Source organism: Myxocyprinus asiaticus, chromosome 48 (assembly GCF_019703515.2).
Source record: "Myxocyprinus asiaticus isolate MX2 ecotype Aquarium Trade chromosome 48, UBuf_Myxa_2, whole genome shotgun sequence".
Lineage (NCBI taxonomy): Eukaryota > Metazoa > Chordata > Actinopteri > Cypriniformes > Catostomidae > Myxocyprinus > Myxocyprinus asiaticus.
Genome location: NC_059391.1, coordinates 7,398,741 through 7,420,170, shown reverse-complemented (window position 1 = coordinate 7,420,170; position 21,430 = coordinate 7,398,741). Strand labels below are relative to the sequence as shown.

General features: G+C 35.4%; 1 protein-coding gene across 2 annotated transcripts; it reads right to left on the bottom strand.

The window, feature by feature from the left end:
* Positions 1-526: 526 nt before the first annotated feature.
* Positions 527-17,613, bottom strand: LOC127437278 (synaptotagmin-2-like). Of its 2 annotated transcripts, XM_051692109.1 has the most exons (9): positions 17,480-17,590; positions 13,206-13,284; positions 12,835-13,102; positions 12,429-12,598; positions 8,921-9,088; positions 7,399-7,566; positions 3,267-3,384; positions 2,902-3,035; positions 527-1,535 (listed from the first exon to the last, which is right to left on the bottom strand). In XM_051692109.1, the coding sequence occupies exons 3-9, from the start codon at positions 12,956-12,958 to the stop codon at positions 1,272-1,274; spliced, it is 1,146 nt and encodes a 381-aa protein (XP_051548069.1). In that variant the 5' UTR covers positions 12,959-13,102; positions 13,206-13,284; positions 17,480-17,590; the 3' UTR covers positions 527-1,271. The 2 variants fall into 2 exon arrangements, with proteins under 2 accessions (XP_051548069.1, XP_051548070.1); XM_051692110.1 differs by lacking the exon at positions 13,206-13,284 and having other exon boundaries at positions 12,835-12,988; positions 17,480-17,613.
* Positions 17,614-21,430: the final 3,817 nt, after the last annotated feature.

The window sequence follows — 21,430 nt, the reverse complement described above, 5'->3', positions numbered from 1 at the left end:
CATTGTGAGTGCATTACTGTAAATGCAATTTTTGCTTGTTTTTTTACAAACTGATGGACGAAGTCGAAATTATTGTCTGTGGTAATAAATAGTGTTACAGATGCTATCAATAGAGCTTAACTCGTATTGAACCCAGAATATTCCTTTAATCCGGTAAATACAGGCTTTTCAGACACTTGTATACTACACAGCATGGCACACCAGTAGGAATATTCCTTTGATTTTAGATCAAAGCTGCACTGTGATGCCTCATAGTAAGGGAGACTCCAAAGGTCATGCCAACTGTGTTTACCATTCCTGCAGATCACAGATCTGTTGTGATGGTTATGGGAGATAATAGAGATCATTCCCAAATCAGCTGTAAGCGGTCTAGATTGTTCTTTGCTACTGGGGCTAGTAATTGGGTCTGTAAGGTAGAAGATAAATGTTTAAAAGCATCTTTCACAAGCAGCTTTAATAGGTAAAGCCAACAAAATGCTTTAAAATAGAATCAAATAAATCAAATAATTGTCAGTAAAATGTAAAAATCAAGTTTTATTTGTTTGAAATGGATTTAAATGATTTAGATTCATTCAGCTACAGATTTTAAACAAAAATAACATTCAATTAGTGAACATCTTGAAGGTAAATTATCCCCACTTTTCTACCATTTTCTAGAGTACTTGTTGCATTCGTAACATACAGGATCTCAGATGTACTGTAAATAATGTACCTGAGCATTTAAGTCATGACTGTGCAAAAGCAACTGAGTTCGGCATCCTTTAAAACATTCTGAACATTTGCACAAATGAATAGAAACCTAATTAAACAGTGTGCTGTAATTGGCCCACATTTGTGCTGACACCTTGAAATTCACACCCTTATCTTGTGCTTACTATAGTCACAAGAGAAATCGGTGTGTGTTCATGTGTGTATGAACACAGCTAAAGCTCACAACTTTTTAAAACCCCAACACTATACATATGCTCATTTTATTTCAAGCTCAAAACAGAAGTTTTTTGCAGTCTTCTGCATTTGGAATTCTACAGCTTATTGGGTAACCTTTTTTTTTTCTGTTGTGTTTAAAAATATCTTCAATAGTATTTTAATAAAAAAACTGTTTTTAAATTCTCCTTAAAACAGTCACCAGCATATAGGAAGGAGGGAATATTTATGTTTGTACAACAATTTTTTATAACGTCGTCTGAGCATTGCACCTCCAAGCAACCTGCTAAAATTCACTTAAACGTTGTATTAACAACATAAAGGAATGGCAGCTACACATGGTGTGATCACATTATCATGTTAGTGAAGTTTCTCAAAGTTTTATTTGTGAATGGGATCTTCAGAATGTGTTTTAAGGCTAGAGTTGTGTCCACCTGTTCAGAGGAGAGTAACGTGTGCCACTGGGCCACCGGTTTGCGTGGATTAGACAGCATATCTGCCCAGTGACGCAGCTGATTTCCTGTAGCATCACAGCCCAGATAGATTTTACCAATTGCTTCATTCCTGCTCATTTTATCATGATCCCACACGGAGATGACCAGCTGGACTTTCTGCAGAAAGGATAATCAACAAACAGTTATACACAGAACAAGGATATGTGGAAAACAACAGATATTACAAATACATAATATTTGAAAATCCATCCATCCATCATTTCTAAACATCCATCCATCCATCCATCCTTCATATCTGAACATTAATTCATCCATCCATCCATCATATCTGAACATTCATCCATCCATCTATACATGCATACATCCATCCATCCACAAATCTGGCGTTTGCCTTTTAAAAAAAAAAAAAAAAAAAATGTGCTGACGTGCTTTTGCGATTTACTTCATTCAGATGAACAAACTGAGCAGATTTATTGATGGCTGATGGACTACAAAAGAGTCACGTTGATCAGTTGAGCATCCATCCATCCATTTTATCCATCCATCCATCCGAACATTCATCCATCATATGTAAACATCCATCATCCATCCATTCATCATATTTAAACATCCATTCTTCCATCATATGTAAACATCCATCCATCCATTCACCATATGTAAACATCCATCCATCATATTTAAACATCCATTCTTCCATCATATGTAAACATCCATCCATCCATTCACCATATGTAAACATCCATCCATCCATTTTTCATTACATTTTACACAACCTTTACATTAAAATCCTTCTATGAAATACAATTATATTCAAATAGACGTTAAGAAAAATATGTATGGCTAAAATCGTCAAACTAAAGTTTATTGTTTGGACATTTTATTCAGTGTACAAAAGGTAGGGGACAGTTGCACACTAATGAAAAACCTCTATCTAAACAAGAACAGCTGATGAGAGGTACAGTAACAGGCAATTTCCTCTGTAGGGAAAATGGTGCATTTAACAATATTTGCACTAGTTCTTCATAATACAGGCAAATCTCCTTAGCCAACCTTCCTCAAATTTATCCTATGTGATTGAAGTGTTATGCGTTCAGATGTGCATATAGTCACACACATTTTTTTTTTTAAGAATAGACCTATTTATAGAAAATGTCAAGCTCTTTTGTCATTCATGCTATCAGTGTAAAGTACGCTTTATATTGCACTGTTTATTATGGGATTTAACTTTGCCTCTTGTTTTTTGGGAATCAGAAAAGAATGGAGAAAATTAGTCTGGAGTCAACCCTTGGAATCGATTCCATCGATTTTGAAACCAGGAATCAGAGTCGATTCCAAAATTTCTGGAATCAAACAGCCCTACGAGTTTGCCTCAGTTACACAAGGAAAAAAAACTGTTAAATAATTCTACTGTCATAGAGACAAAAGACATACTGCATAATACACTTTCATGGCCAAATTTTTTTCTCTATTCATTTGACATTGGCAAGTGTGACAAAAAATGTAATTTCTAGGCATCACTCACCTGAATCTGCTCAAAAGACACTTCGAAAGTGAATGATTCATTGAAGTATGGATTCAGTGTTTGCTTCTTCACTGATGTCTTCTTCTTTTGCCATTTCTTCTTATCCAGAATCAACTGAACTTTCACATAAGGGTCTACAGAATAAAAAATAAAAAAAATTAAAAATCTGAACTAACATTTTATTCATGATAAGCGTTATATCTTTAACTGCCTAAAATGATGCAACTGCTAAAAGCAAACCTTGTAGGGTTCATAACACAAAAGAATGAGGGCATTTTAACAGGATTAGTCCTGCTGCTGCAGTGATTGCAAACTGGACATTTGAGGACATTTAATTGTAGGGTAATTTACAGTATGAATCAAACCTGAAAAGCCTCCCTGATCCATACTCTTCAGATTCTTGGCTTCCAGTATGACCACAGTGAGTTTACTGCTAGTCGGGACATAGCGAAGAGAAAAGCAGATCTCTCCCAGATGCTCTTGCTGTAGAATGGAAACATTTAGAAGGTAACAGACTTACAAATAATGATGAAACCTTACATAGAGAGAATGCTCTCAGCTCATGTCTTAGCAACATATTTCTTGAGTAGGGATGGGCGGATCGATACTAAAGTATCAGTACTTCCGATACTGATGTGCTATCAAGAATATCGATCCTCACATAAAAATATTGATTCTGACGGGTTTTTTTTTAACTAGTCATCTTATTATTTAGATAACATGAATATTAATGCATCTCATAAGCTTCGAAGTGGAAAAAAATAATTATATTAGTGAATAGTTGCATTGCATGGCACCGGAACAATTTTTTCTTCCACTCATCTTGACGCGCAGAAATGCTAAAATACACAAGCAGACAGTGCTCACCCTTTCAGTCATAGCGCTTGTTCAAAGAGGCAGTAGTGCTTTCTTGAGGTCACGACTGTAGTAACCGTTTTTTTTTTTTTTTTTTTTTTTTTGGCAGTAACCAAGGTTTTGATGCAATTAACCATGGTTTTACTACAGCATTACTGTAGTATTCATATGGTAACTTGGTTTTAGTAATAGTAACCATATAATAATATCTATGGTTAATTTTGTTGTTTTATATGTGGCTTATACTCATTTTTAAAGGGAAACAAAAGCCTAATAATTTTCTGCTTAGGCCTATAAATATATAAAAAAATTAAGTAATAATTTGTTACTAATTTTATCCAAAACATTTGTAAAAATTCAATTTATTAGAGGTATCGGTATTGGTATCGATATCGGCGATATTGGCCTAAAAGTACTTGGTATCATACCGAAAAGAAAACAAGTGGTATTGCCCATCAACTGATGGGCAATGCCCTTGTAATATGTATTAAACTGGTGTAGCCTAGTGGTTGGAGGTTGCAGGTCTGAAACTTAACATGGATTGTTTTTTTTCATTATTATTATTATTTTTATTTAGAACAATGCAAATAGTACAAACAAGCGTACATATAGCAAAGACATGTCAGGGGCTTACAGGAAAAATTACATAAAAAAATACATAAGCATAGTAAACAGTTGTATAGTTCGTATTGCTTTCAAATTTCCACTTTTAGAGATAGAGAGAGGTATTTTTTCAATCCATTTGACTTTATGTATATAATAACAAGCCATAATAATGATTAAATCACCTATAAATACTAGATTGTTATCTTGATCAGTTGAGACACATTTTAACGTCACATCACTTTCTTAAAAATTAACAACAATATTAGCTTTTTGGAAATAATTTTCAAACTCTCTCCCAAAGACTTGTACCTTAGGACACTCCCAAAATAAATGATTAATAGTCTCAGGGGCATATTTACAAAATGTACAATTATCATCCATTCTAACTTTAAAGTGTTTTACCACAAGTGTTTTGACTGGGTATACTCGATGTACAATTTTATATGAAACCTCCTTTACTTTGTTTGTAATACAATACTTGTGAGGAGTCAACCATATTGTACTCCAGTCAAACAGAAAGTTCCATTTAGCTGTAACAGCATGGATATCTTTTGTTTGAAAAAGGGAATGTAAAAAAAAAAAAAAAAAAAAATATTACACCCATAACTTAAAAAATCCTTGCTGTGCAACCTAATGCAGGAAGTAAACTCTTCAACTGATTCTAATAAACGATTATTGTCATACCCTAATGGCAAATTATTTCCTGTTATTGGTCCGTTTAGACGTCTTTGGTCCATGCTGTGTTCATATATCAGTCGAAACACACCAGAGTTCGTTTGGAAGCGGACCGAGACCCACTATTCAGGGGGTCTTGGTCCGCTTGTTTAGTGAGCACCAAGGTTCGTATGTCAGCGTTCACACTTGTTCAAATGAACCGCACTAACAGAGCAATCACACCAGAGTTTGTTTTAATCGATCCAAACCTGCCAAGTGTGAACACACCCTAAAAGTCTCAATTTCCCTGGGAATTGCATACAATACCCTTAAGTACTGACTAGGTTCAACTGGAAAGTTATACATATTGATAAATTTGGTATAACTATGTAAGATACCCTAATTTTTAATCAATTGCTTAACCCAAATAATTCCCTTTTTAAACCAATTATCATAAAAAAGTGTTTTGTTTCTAACCCTTATATAACTATTATTCCAAATTGTGAATTTATAGGGCGAGAAAATATGACTGTACATTAGTGTCCAAAAAAGTAAAACCTGTTTATGGAAACTTGCAAGTTTTATGGGAATCTTATTAATATCAAAATCATATTTCAATAAAAACTCTATGCCACCTACTTTCTGAAATATAAGATTTGGTACTATATACCATATACTTTGTTTATTTTTTAGATAATGTTGCAACCATTTTACTTGAAATATCATATTGGAAGTCTTAAAATCTAAAACATTCAATCCTCCTTCACTTTTTGACCTACATATTATCTCTTTTTTTAATATAATGTGGTTTGTTCTTCCAGATTAATTTAAAAAGCTTAATGAGTGTAGGTGGAACACCCAGCACTTTTGCAGTATAAACCAATCGAGATAAGCCCTTAGCTTTAACTAACAGCACACGACCATTTAGGGAGAATTCGCAACAGCCAAGAATTCCGATTTTTGTTCAAAGGATTGAATGACAGGAGAAAAGTTCAGCTCAGTTCTAATTTCTTTGTTTTTAGATATCTTGATACCAAGATATTTAAGAACTTCTTTCACAGGAATATTAAATATAGCTGTGACAATACAAGATCCTAAAGCCATTAGTTCACATTTGTTAATATTCAAAGTGAGACCAGATATCGATGAAAAAGATTTCAAACAATTAATTGCTTTCTTAACTTCTGTATGGTCTCTTAAAAACAGGGTTGTGTCATCAGCTAACTGTGTGCACTTAATTTCTTTATCCTGTATCAGAATACCACGAAACACATCTTTTTTAATGTAAATGGTCATTACTTGTGACACCAGCAAAAATAGTAAACCATTGAGCAATACTGCCGTTGTTATTCATCATGGTGTTCTATGTTGATTACCACAAAAATTACTTTTGACTCATCCCTCCTTTTCTTTAAAAAAAGCAAAAATCGAAGTTACAGTGAGGCACTTACAATGGAAGTGAATGAGGGCCAATCTGTAAACGTTAAAATACTCACTGTTACAAAAGTATAGCCACAAGACATAAACAGTATGCGTGTTAACATGATTTTAGTGTGATAAAATCACTAACTAACCTAGGTGGCTTAGCGGTTAAGGCTCTGGGTTACTGATCAGAAGATTGGGGGTTCAAGCCCCAGCACCGCCAAGATGCCACTGTTGGGCCCTTGAGCAAGGCCCTTGACCCTATCTGCTCCAGGGGTGCCGTATCATGGCTGACCCTGCACTCTGACCCCAGCTTAGCTGGGATATGTGAAAAAAAAAAAAAAGAATTTCACTGTATATGTGTAAATGTATAATGTGTGATAAATAAATATAATTATAATGTCAACAAACCCTGAAACTGTAAAATGACTATAAAAATGACAATTTAAACAACTTTACAGCTTAAATAATGAGTTGTAACAGAAGAATTAATGTTAGTGCTTTTTTAAAATAAGTTTCACATTTCTGCTTTAAACCCTCCAAAAATTGGCCCCATTCACTTCCATTGTAAGTGCTTCACAGTAACCTCAATTGTTTTTTTAATAAAATAAAAAGGGATGAGTCGAAATACTTTTTTGTGGTAATCAACATTACACCACAGATGCTGTCAATTGAGCTTAACATGTATTGAACCCGGAATATTTCTTTAATTTCTGAGAGTGGCCCTTGCTGATTTTTAATTTAATGAGTGACATTTAGCAGATACACTTGTAGGATGGAGCTCAATTTAGTATGTCATTTCAGCATATTGCAGGGATCAGTATAAGTTGTTTGTACAGATACGTTAACCTTATAAAAAATTATATTCACTTTGGATGGTTAAAACTAAATAGTTTAACTTAATTGACTGAACTGAGCCAGATTTACCAAGCCTTTGATCTATAGGTGACCTCTGCATACCTCATGTTTAGATGCTTCATTCAGATCTCTCCACTCCTCAATCACATGATTCCAGTCGACAGTTGACAGATTCATTCTGATCTCACCGATGATGTCATGTTTGGAGAATCTGTTAAAGTCATACACCTGCATCACCAGTGTAGACTCAATCAACTCCTTCTGAGGGATCTACAAAGGATAAAACAGTGCAGCTTAGTTACAGTACATAGGCTTTACATTTTAATGAGCTCAATCAAGCAGTATGCTGTAAACTAGAGATACTGTAGACCGATAATCATTTTGACCGATATTTTTGACCGATAATGACACTTTTCCACTTAATCGGTTTCGGTTCGTTTTAATCGGGTTTACTGGAAGTTGGACACAAAAGACTCTAAATCTTAAATATTCATTAATAAGGGGACCTGGGTGGGGGCCTGGGTAGCTCAGTGGTAAGGACGCTAGCTACCACCCCTGGAGTTCGCTAGTTCGAATCCCAGGGCGTGCTGAGTGACTCCAGCTGAGTCTCCTAAGCAACCAAATTGGCCCGGTTGCTAGGGAGGGTAGAGTCACATGGGGTAACCTCCTCGTGATCACTATAATGTGGTTCGCTCTCGGTGGGGCGCGTGGTTAGTTGTGCGTGGATGCCTCGGTGGATGCCGTGAAGCCTCCACACACGCTATATCTCCGCGGTAACGCGCTCAACAAGCCACGTGATAAAATGACGGTCTCAGACGTGGAGGCAGCTGAGATTTGTCCTCCGCCACCCAGATTGAGGCGAGTCACTACGCCACCACGAGGACTTAGAGCACATTGGGAATTGGGCATTTCAAACTGGGAGAAAAAGGGGAGGAAAAAAAATAAAATAAAAAATTCATTAAATGGGGGGCCTGGGTAGCAGGGCGTGCTGAGTGACTCCAGCCAGGTCTCCTAAGCAACCATATTGGCCTGGTTGCTAGGGAGGGTAGAATCATATGGGTTTGCTGATACTTGGTTTGGTGTTTTGTCTAATATCATAAAGCAATGAAATTCATGCATTTTAAGTGTGACTTAAGTGTTCAAATAATGGGGCAACAGTATGTTATTACAGACAATATTGCTTTTGTAGCTTCAGAGCTAACAGTATATTTTCAAGTGTTCGTTGGTGATATACAGGTAGACTCCTACATAAATCCATTGTCATTTCAAATAAAAACACATTTAAAGCTAAAGTATGTCAATTTTGCTCCACCAAATGGAAATGCAAAAATAAACTTTGTTTTCAAAACAACTTTCTGAATATGTCCCTTCTGCCGTTGGCCACACAAAGAGATGGTCCCGCCCCCAATTCATGCCATTGGTCAGGTCAATGCAATTATGTTTGTAGAGACAGGTCGCTTAAAACAAACAGAGGATATTCATAGTGCTATAGAGACACAGTGCTTACAATTTTTGAGAAAAATAACCTATGAATGGCTCACTTATAGTTGTCTCTGCATATTAAGCTGGGATAGTAGAAAGCATTTGAACACTGAAAAAGTTCAGCTTTAATGTTCTGGTTTACCTGATATTTGAAATGTTCATTGAACACAGGGTTAAGAGTTTTCCTGAAGACTTTGGTCTCAAATGTTTTGGACTTGTTGGGGAGAATGTAGACTTTCACGTATGGGTCAGACGTCCCTCCTGAATCCATCGCTTTCAAAGCAGAAGCTTCTTTTACTCCTACAGTCAGCTAAAGGTAAGGATGATGGAAAAATTTTTCAAGTGGTTTTAATACGTGTTGATTTGAAACTGTGATCAGTGAATGTAACACTTTGAAACTGAAATCACTTTTTAAATTAAATTCCACAAACTACAGTATTTGTTAGGGGAGTTCAGGTTATTATGCCACATAATGTAAACATAGGAATACTGTACTTTTCTACAATTGTTTCTCATAATATTGGGGGAAAAAATTACAAATCCTGTTTGTGCAATTTAAATACTTCTGATTATGTCCTCGAGACATTTGCAGCAACTGTGTAATATTTGTTACCTCTTTTAAAATGATGTAGTGTTGTAAAATGGGCTGAGTTGTAACACCATCAGCTTTAGAGATATTTATTTTTATCCCCTTTTCTTCCAATCTGGGATGCCCAATTCCCACTACTTAGTAGGTCCTCATGGTAGCGCAGTTACTCACCTCAATCCGGGTGGCGGAGGACAAGTCTCAGTCGCCTCCACTCCTGAGACTGTCAATCCGCGCAATCGTGCATGACACCGCAGAGACTCACAGCATGTAGAGGCTCATGCTACCCTCTGCAATCCACGCACAACTTACCACGCACCCAATTGAGAGCGAGAACCACTAATTGCGACCACGAGGAGGTTACCCCATGTGACTCTACCCTCCCTAGAACCCGGGTCAATTTGGTTGCTTAGGAGACCTGGCTGGATTCACTCAGCACACCCTGGATTCGAACTCGCGACTCCTGGGGTGGTAGTCAGTGTCAATACTCGTTGAGCTACCCAGGCCCCCCAAGAGATCGATATTTTTAACCAATTTTTACACTTTTCCACTTAATTGGTTATCAGTTCGTTTGGGTTTACCGATAATGCTGGACACAAAAGACTCTAAATCTTAAATATTAATTAAAACGAGGGGCTAAAACTAGTTAAAACTAGTTAATATTGTGTCTTCAAAGAATCAACTTACTTTGTGCACAATATTACCAGTACTTTTGTAAATCAGTTCACCTTCAGGAGGTTAGTGATAAATGATTGTTATTAAGCAGAAATAAAGAGAATTAAAAATCGGTTATGCATATCAGTTATTGGACACTTAAACACAAATAAACAGTATTGTATTGGTCATTAAAAACCAATATTGTTCGATCTCTAATCAGTTTAACCAATTAGAAATTAAGTTCAGGGTGTAATCACTATTGTAAATCTATTGTAAAAATTGTAAAGGTGACAGTAAAACGTGAAGGTCTCTATGTAAAAATATGAAGGATTTACAGGACAAAAAGACATTTTGAGGTAAGAAATTAATATTTCATGTATGGTTTATAATTTGATTTGCAATCATTTTAATAAATGATGGATGACAATTTTAACATTTGATTACTAATATATTCATGCACAATTTTTTAAATGTATACGTTTTCTGTTAATGATACAACCCACAAGATAAACAGCAATCTTTGCACTTAACAGTAATTTATATAGTTTAGGGACAAGTTGTAGATTTCTTAACTTAAATTTGTAGCAGACAAATATGGGAGTAAAAATATGGGAGTATAAAAGTTTGAGAAAAAAAAAAAAAAAACACTGAGTCATAGACATTGAAAGTAAATGTGTTATAAGACTCCCTGGTCTCCCCTAAATCAGTGAATGACCGCAATTCTATAGCACTAATTACGCTGTAAATCGGTCAGTTGAGGGAGCTGTTGTAAAATCAGGGAATGTAATACAAGCTCTGTAATGATCTGTGAGCTGCCACCTCTGATCTGGATGTGTTAAACTCCAGAGAGTACAGAAGTCTTCCTCTCTGCTGGTCAGCTGCACTGAACTCCACATCGTCTGACTCAGGCTGGACTTGTTAATATATCCAGTAAATCCAGTCAGAAGAAAACTGTATAACTCATACTGTAGGTTGCTTTCTCATACCTCAGGGGATGTAAAGGGATAGTCCACACAAAAATGAAAATTGTCTAGTCTCAAACTCGTATGACTTTCTTTCTGCTGCACAACACAAAGATATTTTGAAGGATGTATGAGGTGTTTTTGTCCATACAATGCAAGTCAATGGGGTCCAAAACTTTCAAGCTCCAAAAAGGACATAAAGGCAGCATAAAGGTAATTCTTATGACTCGACTGGTATAATCCATGTCTTGTGAAGTCATACAATCGCTTTGGGTGTATAACAGACCAAACTTTAAGTCCTTATCCACTATAAATCTTGACTATAAATCTCGCTCTCTGGATGCATCAAACACAAGGAAGTGTAATCGAGCTTCAAATCATGATCGCACCGCAGATTTCAAGATCTATAGTAAAAAGCAGTTACATTTTTATCCGGTTCTCACCAGAAACCACCTTTATCTGCCTTTATGTGCTTTTTGGAGCTTTAAAGTTTTGGACCGTATTGACTTGTATGCATATAAACATTGTATCTCCATTCAAATATCTTTGTTTGTGTTCCGCAGAAGAAAGAAAGTCATAGTTTGAGACAGCAAGGGTGAGTTTTCTTTTCTTTTTTTGGTGAACTATTCTTTTAACCCTTGTACGTTAATTTAAAAATGTTACTCAGAGGTTCTTAGAGGACAAAAATGTATGTGCCAAAAAACTGGCATAATAATATTATATATTAATATTATTTTCACTTTCAATGAGTTAATTTTTTTTAACCAACATCAGTCCTGATCATAACTACCAAATATTCATTCATTTTCAGGATTTTAACCTTTTAAATGCCAGTTTGTTTACATAATGCCACTGTTGTTTTTTACACACACACACACACACACACACACACACTTCTCAATACACACATTCAAAACACACTCTGACATCCATACCAGCACACCCACACAATTTTAGCTGTATCATTTATTCAACTGGTCTGCAGTGCTCTATAATACAGCAAACAGAAAATAGGAAAAAAGCATGTATTTGCTCCATAGGCTAAACATGAGAAAATGGCGCCATCTGGTGGAAAATATAAAACAAAAAATTTTGAAGCCAGGGCTCCGGAATGAAAGCATAATATTTGAATTTATGCTTTAATGGCACTGGGATCAAATACTGCAGTTTTAATGGGTTTCAATGGGGACAATTTTGTCCTGAAGATCCTGCGTGTAACTATTTTGTGTACACAGTGTATTATAGATGTATTATAAGAACTGAGGTTGAAATATCAAAATTCCCCAAAAAATACACACCTTTGGCAAAATGTATGCCGTTGGCATTAACACAGCCAAAATGATCAAAAAAAGAAAAAAGAAAAAAATGTCCCGAAAGTCGCACAAGGGTTAAGCAGAATATCTGAACTTGCAAATCTACAAGCAGTGGGTGATTCACTCTCTCACCAGTGCTGTAGTTGTAGTTCCTGTCATCCCTTTCATACTGATCTTCTGGTCCAGCTTCTTCTTCCTCTTTTTCTTTCCTTTGCAGCAACATTTTATGCAGCAGCATAGCACACAGATTAGAATGACCAGGATGATGGCCGCGAAAATTGTATAGATGGCCCATCTAGGCACTGTTGTATAAACAAATTAACAACAATATTCCATTTTACATCAAAGTAGGAGAGCCGTGGTCCAGTATAGCACCATGACACATCTGAAAGATGAGGCAAGATCACAGCCAGGAGAATTAAGGGAACTTAAACTTGTAACAAGTGAAAACTGAGAAGTAAGAAATGTGCACAAGGGGTGGAATTAGATAGGCCCCTCAAAGCAGGTGCTGAGACAAGAGTTCATATGATATACTCACAAGGAATCCTGTCCAGTAAATAGGGCAGGAACCCCGGAGCAGCTGTTGGTGTGTTGTGTGTGTTAGTCACAAAAGTCGAATTTGTCTTTGGTCTTGCAGGATTTAATGGAGGTCTTGCAGTCATGGTGAAATGGATGAGATGACCAGTAGGTCACTAAAAATACATACAGAATAGAAAGTTGGTTGCAGTCTAGTTTGTAATGGTTGAGTTGTGTTGTTTCATATCGCCCTCTACTGGTTAGAGTGATATAGCACCATTTTTGACAGCCTGAAAAAAAAAAATAAACATTTTACGTGTTAACATGAGTTTAATGGGATAAATTAAATAAATAGTTCACCCAAAAATAAAAATTCTCTCATCATTTACTCACCCTCATGACATCCCAGATGTGTATGACTTTCTTTCTTCTGCAGAACACAGATGAAGATTTTTAGAAGAATATCTCAGCTCTGTAGGTCCATACAATGCAAGTGAATGGATGCCAAAACTTTGAAGCTCCAAAAAGCACATAAACGCAGAATAAAAGTAATCTATATGACTCCAGTGGTTAAATCCATGTCTCCAGAAGAGATATGATAGATGTGGGTGAGGAACAGATCAATATTAAATGTATTTATTTATTTTACTATAAATCTCCACTTTCACATTCTTCTTTTGTTTTTGGCTATTCGCAGTCTTCGAAGGCAAGATAATTTATTGTAAAAAAAAAAAATTTTGTATGTGTGTCTGCTCAGAAAAGTCTTTGTTTGTGTTCTGCTGAAGAAAGAAATTCATGCACATCTGGGATGGCATGAGGGTGAGTAAATGATGCAAGATTTTTCATTTTTGGGTGAAATATCCCTTTAAGGAAAATTTTCCAGTGTTAACTGGATTCCAGGGTTTTGAGTTTAACTTGTTTTGAACCTGTAATATTCCTTTAAAGAATGGAACACACACAAAACAAAATATAAAAGTGGTCCATATTACTCATGCACTTTATTCCCAGTCATCTGAAGCCACATTAAGGATCTAAACATCTAATTAGACTTTGAACTGCAACCTGAATGTGTATGCAAACATACACCTGTGTTGTACTTCATATATATTTTTCTTTAATTATTTTATATTATATTTATTTTACTCTTTATATTCATTTTATATATTAAATTTGACTTATTACTTTTTATTTTGTTTCTTGCTCTTGCTATTCATTATTCTTTCTGTTTAATCTTATGTTCTGTGCTGTCTTGTCTTAACAAGTTAGAGATAAAGAGTTGTCTCCATATCAAGGTCTTCAACGTCACAGGACGATGTGGTGAAGCAGTCATTTTCCATTGTCTTGTTGAACTTGTGTTGGTCAGGTTTAGTTGAATTTAGCATTGGGTTAGGATTAGGCTAACCCTAACCCTAACTCTAACCCTTACTCTGCTAATTTTTACCATCACTTTTACCATTTCCTTGCTGATTGGGTTTGGATATCAGACAAAACTCTGATAATTGGATATGTTCTGATGGAGAGAGAGAGGTCAAGCGGGAGACTGGATCTAAAATTCCTGGCGTTGTCGGTTAGGATGGATGTTCAAACACACATGATAGTTTTGTGTGAGGAATAGACTAAATAGTTATTCATTGAAAATGTTCGCCTCCGCCGTAGTTCTCATCTTTCATTCGCACATAATTAGTTACTGTAAAGTGGAAGCAGGAGACGATGACAAAGATGATATAGGTGAACCCAAGTGCAGTATTTAATAAATCCAAAGTGACCAAAACAACCGCAAGAACTAAACAACAAAGCAAGACTAGAAAAACACTGACATGACTTGACTATGACTATAACTTGACTATGAATAGAAAAAGACAATAAACAGACAAAAGACAAGAGGGCTATTAATACACAAGAACAAACAAGGGTAAAAAGACACAGCTGGGGAACAATCTGGTGGGAACCAGGAACTGAGACAAGAACCTAAAAGTAACTTCAAAATAAAAGTCCAACATAACTAACACCCCTTACTGGCCACTAGGGAAGACACATGTTACAGTTATGACACACAGATGAACAAATATGGAGTTTGGCATCATTTACGTCAAATTTGGTGCTGACAAAAAAAGTCAAGTCTTGACACGTCATATTTGAATCAATATGAAGGCAAATAACATGTGAGAACTACTTAAATGTCAGTCCTTTCATCATACAAAGCTATCATTTGGCTTCTCAAGACTAATAAAATAGCACCTCATGGACACACTTCACACAGGACACATTCTTTAGTTCAAAAACAGCTATAGATGGAACACAACTGAGGCATTTTTTAAAAGTTGAACTATTTTGAACTTGACATGCTGTTGTAAAAATTAAATGCTCATGCAGCTAGGCACTAAAAAACAACTATTCGTGCCACAATGGACAAAAACGTCCGTTTGACCATGCGTACATATACCTATAGTAAAAAAAAAAAAGTTGTTTTCTGTCATTTTTCAAGTTGACAGCCACATTAATTTTCATTATATGAACAAAAGCAGCATGAACATTCTGCCAAACATCTCCTTTCGTGTTCCACAGAGGAAAGTGAGTCATACAGGTTTGGAACAACATGAGGATGAATAAATGAAGACATTTTCATTTTTGAAAAATGAAAAGTCATGTAAAATGTAGGGACAGCTTATATCCAGTCACAAAAGAAACAAGTCTTACAAAGGTTTTACAGGTCTGCCATAAGGTTTTAACTGTATACAGTACCACAAGTACTTGGTTGCATGACAAAAAAGAGGAAATTTCATCATCACGAAAGTTAAACAACTAAGGAGTGTTGACAGCCCTCTGCAGTCCATTAAAACAGGGTGTGCTTAAAAGTGTACAGATAACATTCTTTTCCAATGAATATAATAAATATGAAGCAATGTTACCTTAGGGATGCAAAGAAAACATGCAGTGGCCATAAAACTGGTATTTGGACACTTTTGGATTCTTAAATCACACTTAAAAATGTCTGACTGTCATTAGATCAAACCAACAGGCCATTGCAAAAAGCTATTAGAGCTTTTCTTGGAACTAACTTAGCTTTTCATAACTATTTCTTCCAATTACTATTAACCAATTGCTGTCCAGGTGATTTTCAGTGAATGTACGAAGTCAGCTCCCCTCACGTTCACACAAGTGTGCTAGCATAACAACCACAGGTGTAGTTTGTCACATTAAAGATCACCATTTTCTCATCATTTACTCACCCTCTTGCCATCCCAGCTGTGCATGACTTGCTTTCTTCTGCTGAATGCAAATTTATATTTTTAGAAGAATATCTCAGCTCTGTAGGTCCATACAGTGCAAGTGAATGGTAGCCTGAACTCAGAAGGTCCAAAAAGCACATAAAGGCAGCATAATAGTAATACATATGACACCAGTGGTTTAATCCATGTCTTCAGAAGCTATATAATTGGTGTGGATGAGAAACATATCAATATTTAAGTTTTTTTTTTTTTTTTTCACTGAAAATCAACACTTTCACATTCAGCCACCTACTGGTCAGGGCTGGCCAAAGGTGGAGATTTATAGTAAAAAAGGACTTAAATATTGATACGTTTCTCACCCACACCTATCATAGCACTTCAGAATCCAGAGTCGTATGGATTACTTTTATGCTGACCTTCAGTGTTTTGATTACCATTCACTTGCATTGTATGGACCTACAGAGCTGAAATATTTTTCTAAAAAATTTTGTTTGTGTTCAACAGAAGAAAGAAAGTCATACACATCTGGGATGGCATGAGGGTGAGTAAATCATGAGAGAATTAAAAATTTTGATTTTGGTGAACTAAACCTTTAACTACTCCATGAATATGTTCTACAAACTTTTACATCCAGATACATCCACATACTTCTTAGTTTTGTCTTTATGAAGAAAATATCCATTTCTTTACTTTAAAAGTTTGTTTGTGCTATATTTCTTTAAAATAGATGCCACTTAGTTTGATATTTTGCTCTATAATGCAAAGACATTCATAAACTTTTATAAGTGATTCAAGTGACCGAATACTTTTAGGACCAATACATAAATACACATTAAGGAATACACTGAAAAACATTTGGAGTAGGGTTTACTTGTGATAACCTAGGAAACTATTTTCAAGCAGAAAGTGCTAGTAAATATAAAAGAACATATTTTCAAGTAAAGGCTACACACTATTCTTGGTGGCTTTAATTAGAAATTCTAAGTAAAGTTTACTTAGCAATTTTACTCACTCTTTCTTTGTACATTTTACTCAAGCAATGTAACACATTCATACTTAGATTAATGCATGGTATGTAATTTACTAGCTTCGAAAAATTAGGTAAAATGTACTTATTTTATGTACCTGTGAAATTTACTCAAATTAGCCAATTAATATGACAAGGTTTTCTACTTTAAAAATGATACATGATGACGGATCATAAAGATAACAAACAATCATAAATAACATTTACTTATAAGCGCAGCATTCATTTTTACATGTTTGAGTTGAGTACAAATGTAGAATTAACTTAATATTTTCAAGTTCAATGTACAAAGTACTTAAGCTTTTCTACTATATTTACTTCACCACAAAATATTTTTTCTTTCAGTGTAACCAAAACTTTAATTAAATAATAATAATAATAATAATAATAATAATAATAATAATAATCACAGTGACACTCGCTGTTGTAGAATTAGTTCAGTTTGGATCTTGACTCCTTGGTTGGAGGATGAAAAAATTAAGACGATAAATATTCCAAGAAGTATGAACACATTCCTGATCCAAATGAGGGATCCAATGTATACCAGCCACAGAGAGAGGAAGGAAGTCACTGCCCTCTGCTGAAACCCCAACAATAAATAGATAAAAAAAATTATATTCTATATTTTTTTTAAATCTGTTTGACAGTTCTGTAAAAATAGACTGAAATAAAAAGATCGCATAAAGCTTAACTTAGCATATCTTGCTTTCAGTTACAAGATCAGTTCCCGTTGATATATTGCCGTGTTAAAAAGTAACTGATGATTTTATTGATTTTGCTAAATGTCATTCAATGTTTGCTCAATACAAACTCTCACACTATTTACTAGTAAGTTTGACATCTGTGACAACTAAAATAGACTGGTTTCGAACTTTATCTTACATTGGACCCAGCAGAAACTCATCCACAGAGGATAGATTGACATTAACAAAAGAGCATAGCTGAACTTGCCTTACGCAGTAGGTCACACTTCACACCCAGTTTCAACACTCTTCTTAGGTTTTCTTGTCCAGTTGTGTACAGTTAAGTCATTTTTACTTCGCAGGAATCCAAAAATCAGTTGTGAACAAAGCCTGGGCTACTTAGACAGCTTTTCTCAAAATGTTCCTTCAGTACGGAAAGAACATAACGATACCTGCCACACCTCAATAATACACAAAACTTCATATGCTCTTATGGGACTTATGCACATCTAAGGTACATGAAGTAGAACTGGTGAGGAGAAAGAATGACAAGTAGTCAAACATAACATATCAAAATACATCTTCAAGGAAGATCTCAAAATTATATTCAAATGTAAGAAGGAATGAACAAGCAGGTTCCTTCTTGCTTCTTGGAAATGCTGGGATGCCCAGTGAACACAAATATGACAGCAAATTAGAACAGAAACCAGTCTGGCTGCATCACTGTGTAAATATCAATCTGATAACCTGTCACTGTAATTAAAGACATCTATCTATCTATCCATCCATGTCTCTGTCTTTTGCAGACTTAAATGGATAGTTCATCCAAAAATGAAAATTCTCTCATCATTTCCTCACCCTCATGCCATCCTAGATGTGTATGACTTTCTCTCTTCTCCAGAACACACATGAAGATTTTTAGAAGAATATTTCAGCTCTTTTGGTCCATACAATGCAAGTGAATGGTAGCCAGAACTTTGGAGCTCCAAAATGCACATAAAGGCAGCATAAAAGTCATCCTTACAACTCCAGTGGTTAAATCCATGTCTTTAGAAGCTATCTAATCGATTCTGGGGTGAGAACAGACCAAAATATAACCCCTTTTTCACTGGAAATCTTGACATCAGCCATACATACATTTGGTCACCATTCACTTGCATTGTATGGACCAACAGAGCTGAAATATTCTATTAAAAATCTTCATTTGTTTTCAGCAGAAGACAGAAAGTCATACATATCTGGGATGGCATGAGGGTGAGGAGATGATGAGAGAATTTTCATTTTTGGGTTTAAATCCTTGTTAGTTTGAATTCTTTTAAAATAATAGGCTACCATGGGTTTACAATAGTAAGACTAACTGTAACTGTAATTATGATATTTTAAAGATTCGTGATCAGTAAGCTTTCAGGGGAGAAATAGACCTATGTTTAATTTTATTACCACTAGGAAGTCATTGTTTCTAAATGTGCTTAGGACGCAAATTTTCAGAACAAATATTTGTTTTATTATTTTATTGAAACCATAGTTAGCTCAAAACCAAACCTGTGGTTAAATGGTAACAGTTAAACTAAGACTATCATTTTCATAGTTTATAGTAATTTAAAACATTTTAATCCCTTTCAAGTTACCACATAAGTTGTCTATTTTATGAAAAGTCACTATACGAACAATATTGCCTAGATATATATTAGTGAACTAAAATAAAATAAAAATATAGCCGCAAGCGGCAATCATCATGGTCAAAGCACATCTGAAGATATAACCAAAATAATCAGAATTGACAGAAATGATCCAGTGGATTCAAGATTAAACAAATTGACTACATAAAAGCTGCTGAAAGCTGATTGGTCGATGGCAGCCATGTTTTTCAAAATATGTGACTGTCCTCATAGACTTTGATAACACCTTGGTCAAATAAACTGCATGCAAAATTTCAAGTCGATCGGACCAACGGTTCCATAGTTTGAGCCATTTTGTTTTTAACCATTATAGCACCACCAAGAGGCAGAGGTGCGCAATATTTGTAAGTGTCCTCAGAATGACCTCATACATAAGTGTACCAAATTTGGTGATAATATCTCAATCTGTTCAAGAGTTATAACCATTTTAGTAAAAGTGGCAACACCCATTATGAACGTTTTGGCATACCGTTTGACGATAAATTACAATTTTACAATTCCTTTGATAACTTTTCATTTTGGGACTCCAGAGAATGTTTCTGCACTGGTTTGGTTCCAAACAGGCAAACAGCCTACGACTAGTTCGAAAAAGTAATCTTTTAAAATAATCTCAAGTATTTATTGAACGTTTTGTTTCAAACCAATGGTGCTTAAGGCAAAGTTGTTTAGAATGAGGAGGTTTACAGCATGGTCTGAATAACATGTTTCTTTTTTTTTAAACACAGCGATATATACAACAATTTACATGCATGCAAAATGCAATAGCGCCTTCAAGTGGCCAATTTTTGTCAAATTTTGCACAGACCTCTTGGGCCAAGAGACAAATAGGCATACCAAGTTTAGTTCCGATCTGCCTTATTTAACCCTATATAAAAACTGCTGAAAGCTGATTGGTCGATGGCAACCATGTTTTTAAAGATATGTGACTGTGCTCATAGACCTTTATGGCACCTTGGACAAAGACAGTGCATGCAAAATTTCAAGTCGATCGGACCAACAGTTCCATAGTTAGAGCCATTTTTAGTTTTTTAATTATTATAGCGCCACCAAGAGGCAAAGGTGTGCAATATTGTTTGTGTGACCTCAGCATGAGCCCATACATAAGTTTACCAAATTTGGTGATAATACCTCAATCCGTTGAAAAGTTATAACTGTTTTAGTAAAATGGACACGCCCACTTACCAACGTTTTGACGTTACGTTTGACGACAAATCAGAATTTCAAAATTCCTTTCATAACTTTTCATATTGGGACTCTGCTGAATCATTCTGCACTGGTTTGGTTCTGATTGGGCAAACGACCTAGGATGAGTTCGTTTTCAATTTTTTTTCAAACAATCCAAAATAGCGGGAAAACGAAGGGGTGGAGCAAAATTCTGTCAGGAGGTAAAACTCTTTGGCATGACGCAAGGAATCAGAGGAAAAAATAATTTTGTTTCTAGCCCTTACGGCAGTGTTTCCCAACCACTGTAGTGTGCTGCGAAAGATTGTCAGGTGTGCCATGGAAAATTATCAAATTCCACAATATAAATAAATGCATGAAAAAATAAATAATAATTTCAGGGATCCAAACTTCTCACCTTTTGGAGAAATTCGCCATTTTGAAACCATAATCGGTCAATTTTGTGATTGTGAAGAGCAATGATTAATGTGCAAAAGTGACTGATATTTAAACACGTTAAGGGTCTTTCACATGACTCGCGTCACATTGGATTCTATGAAGTGACGCCACTTTACACCAAAGTGTTTTTCACACACACGTTTTTGCTTCACCAATAATGTCTTTGAGAGTACTAAGCAACAAGAAATATTTAAAAACTGTCCAAATTTGTGAAGAGACATTGAATGTCTCATTTCTTTTAATTAAATATGACCTTATCGTTTACGAATATCAGAGACCCCAGTTATTGAACTACTTTAAATTCACCAAGAAAACGCTCAGACCTAAACATAAACGAGTCCTTTTATTACTTTCTGCTATCAAAGCAACTGCAAGCTTT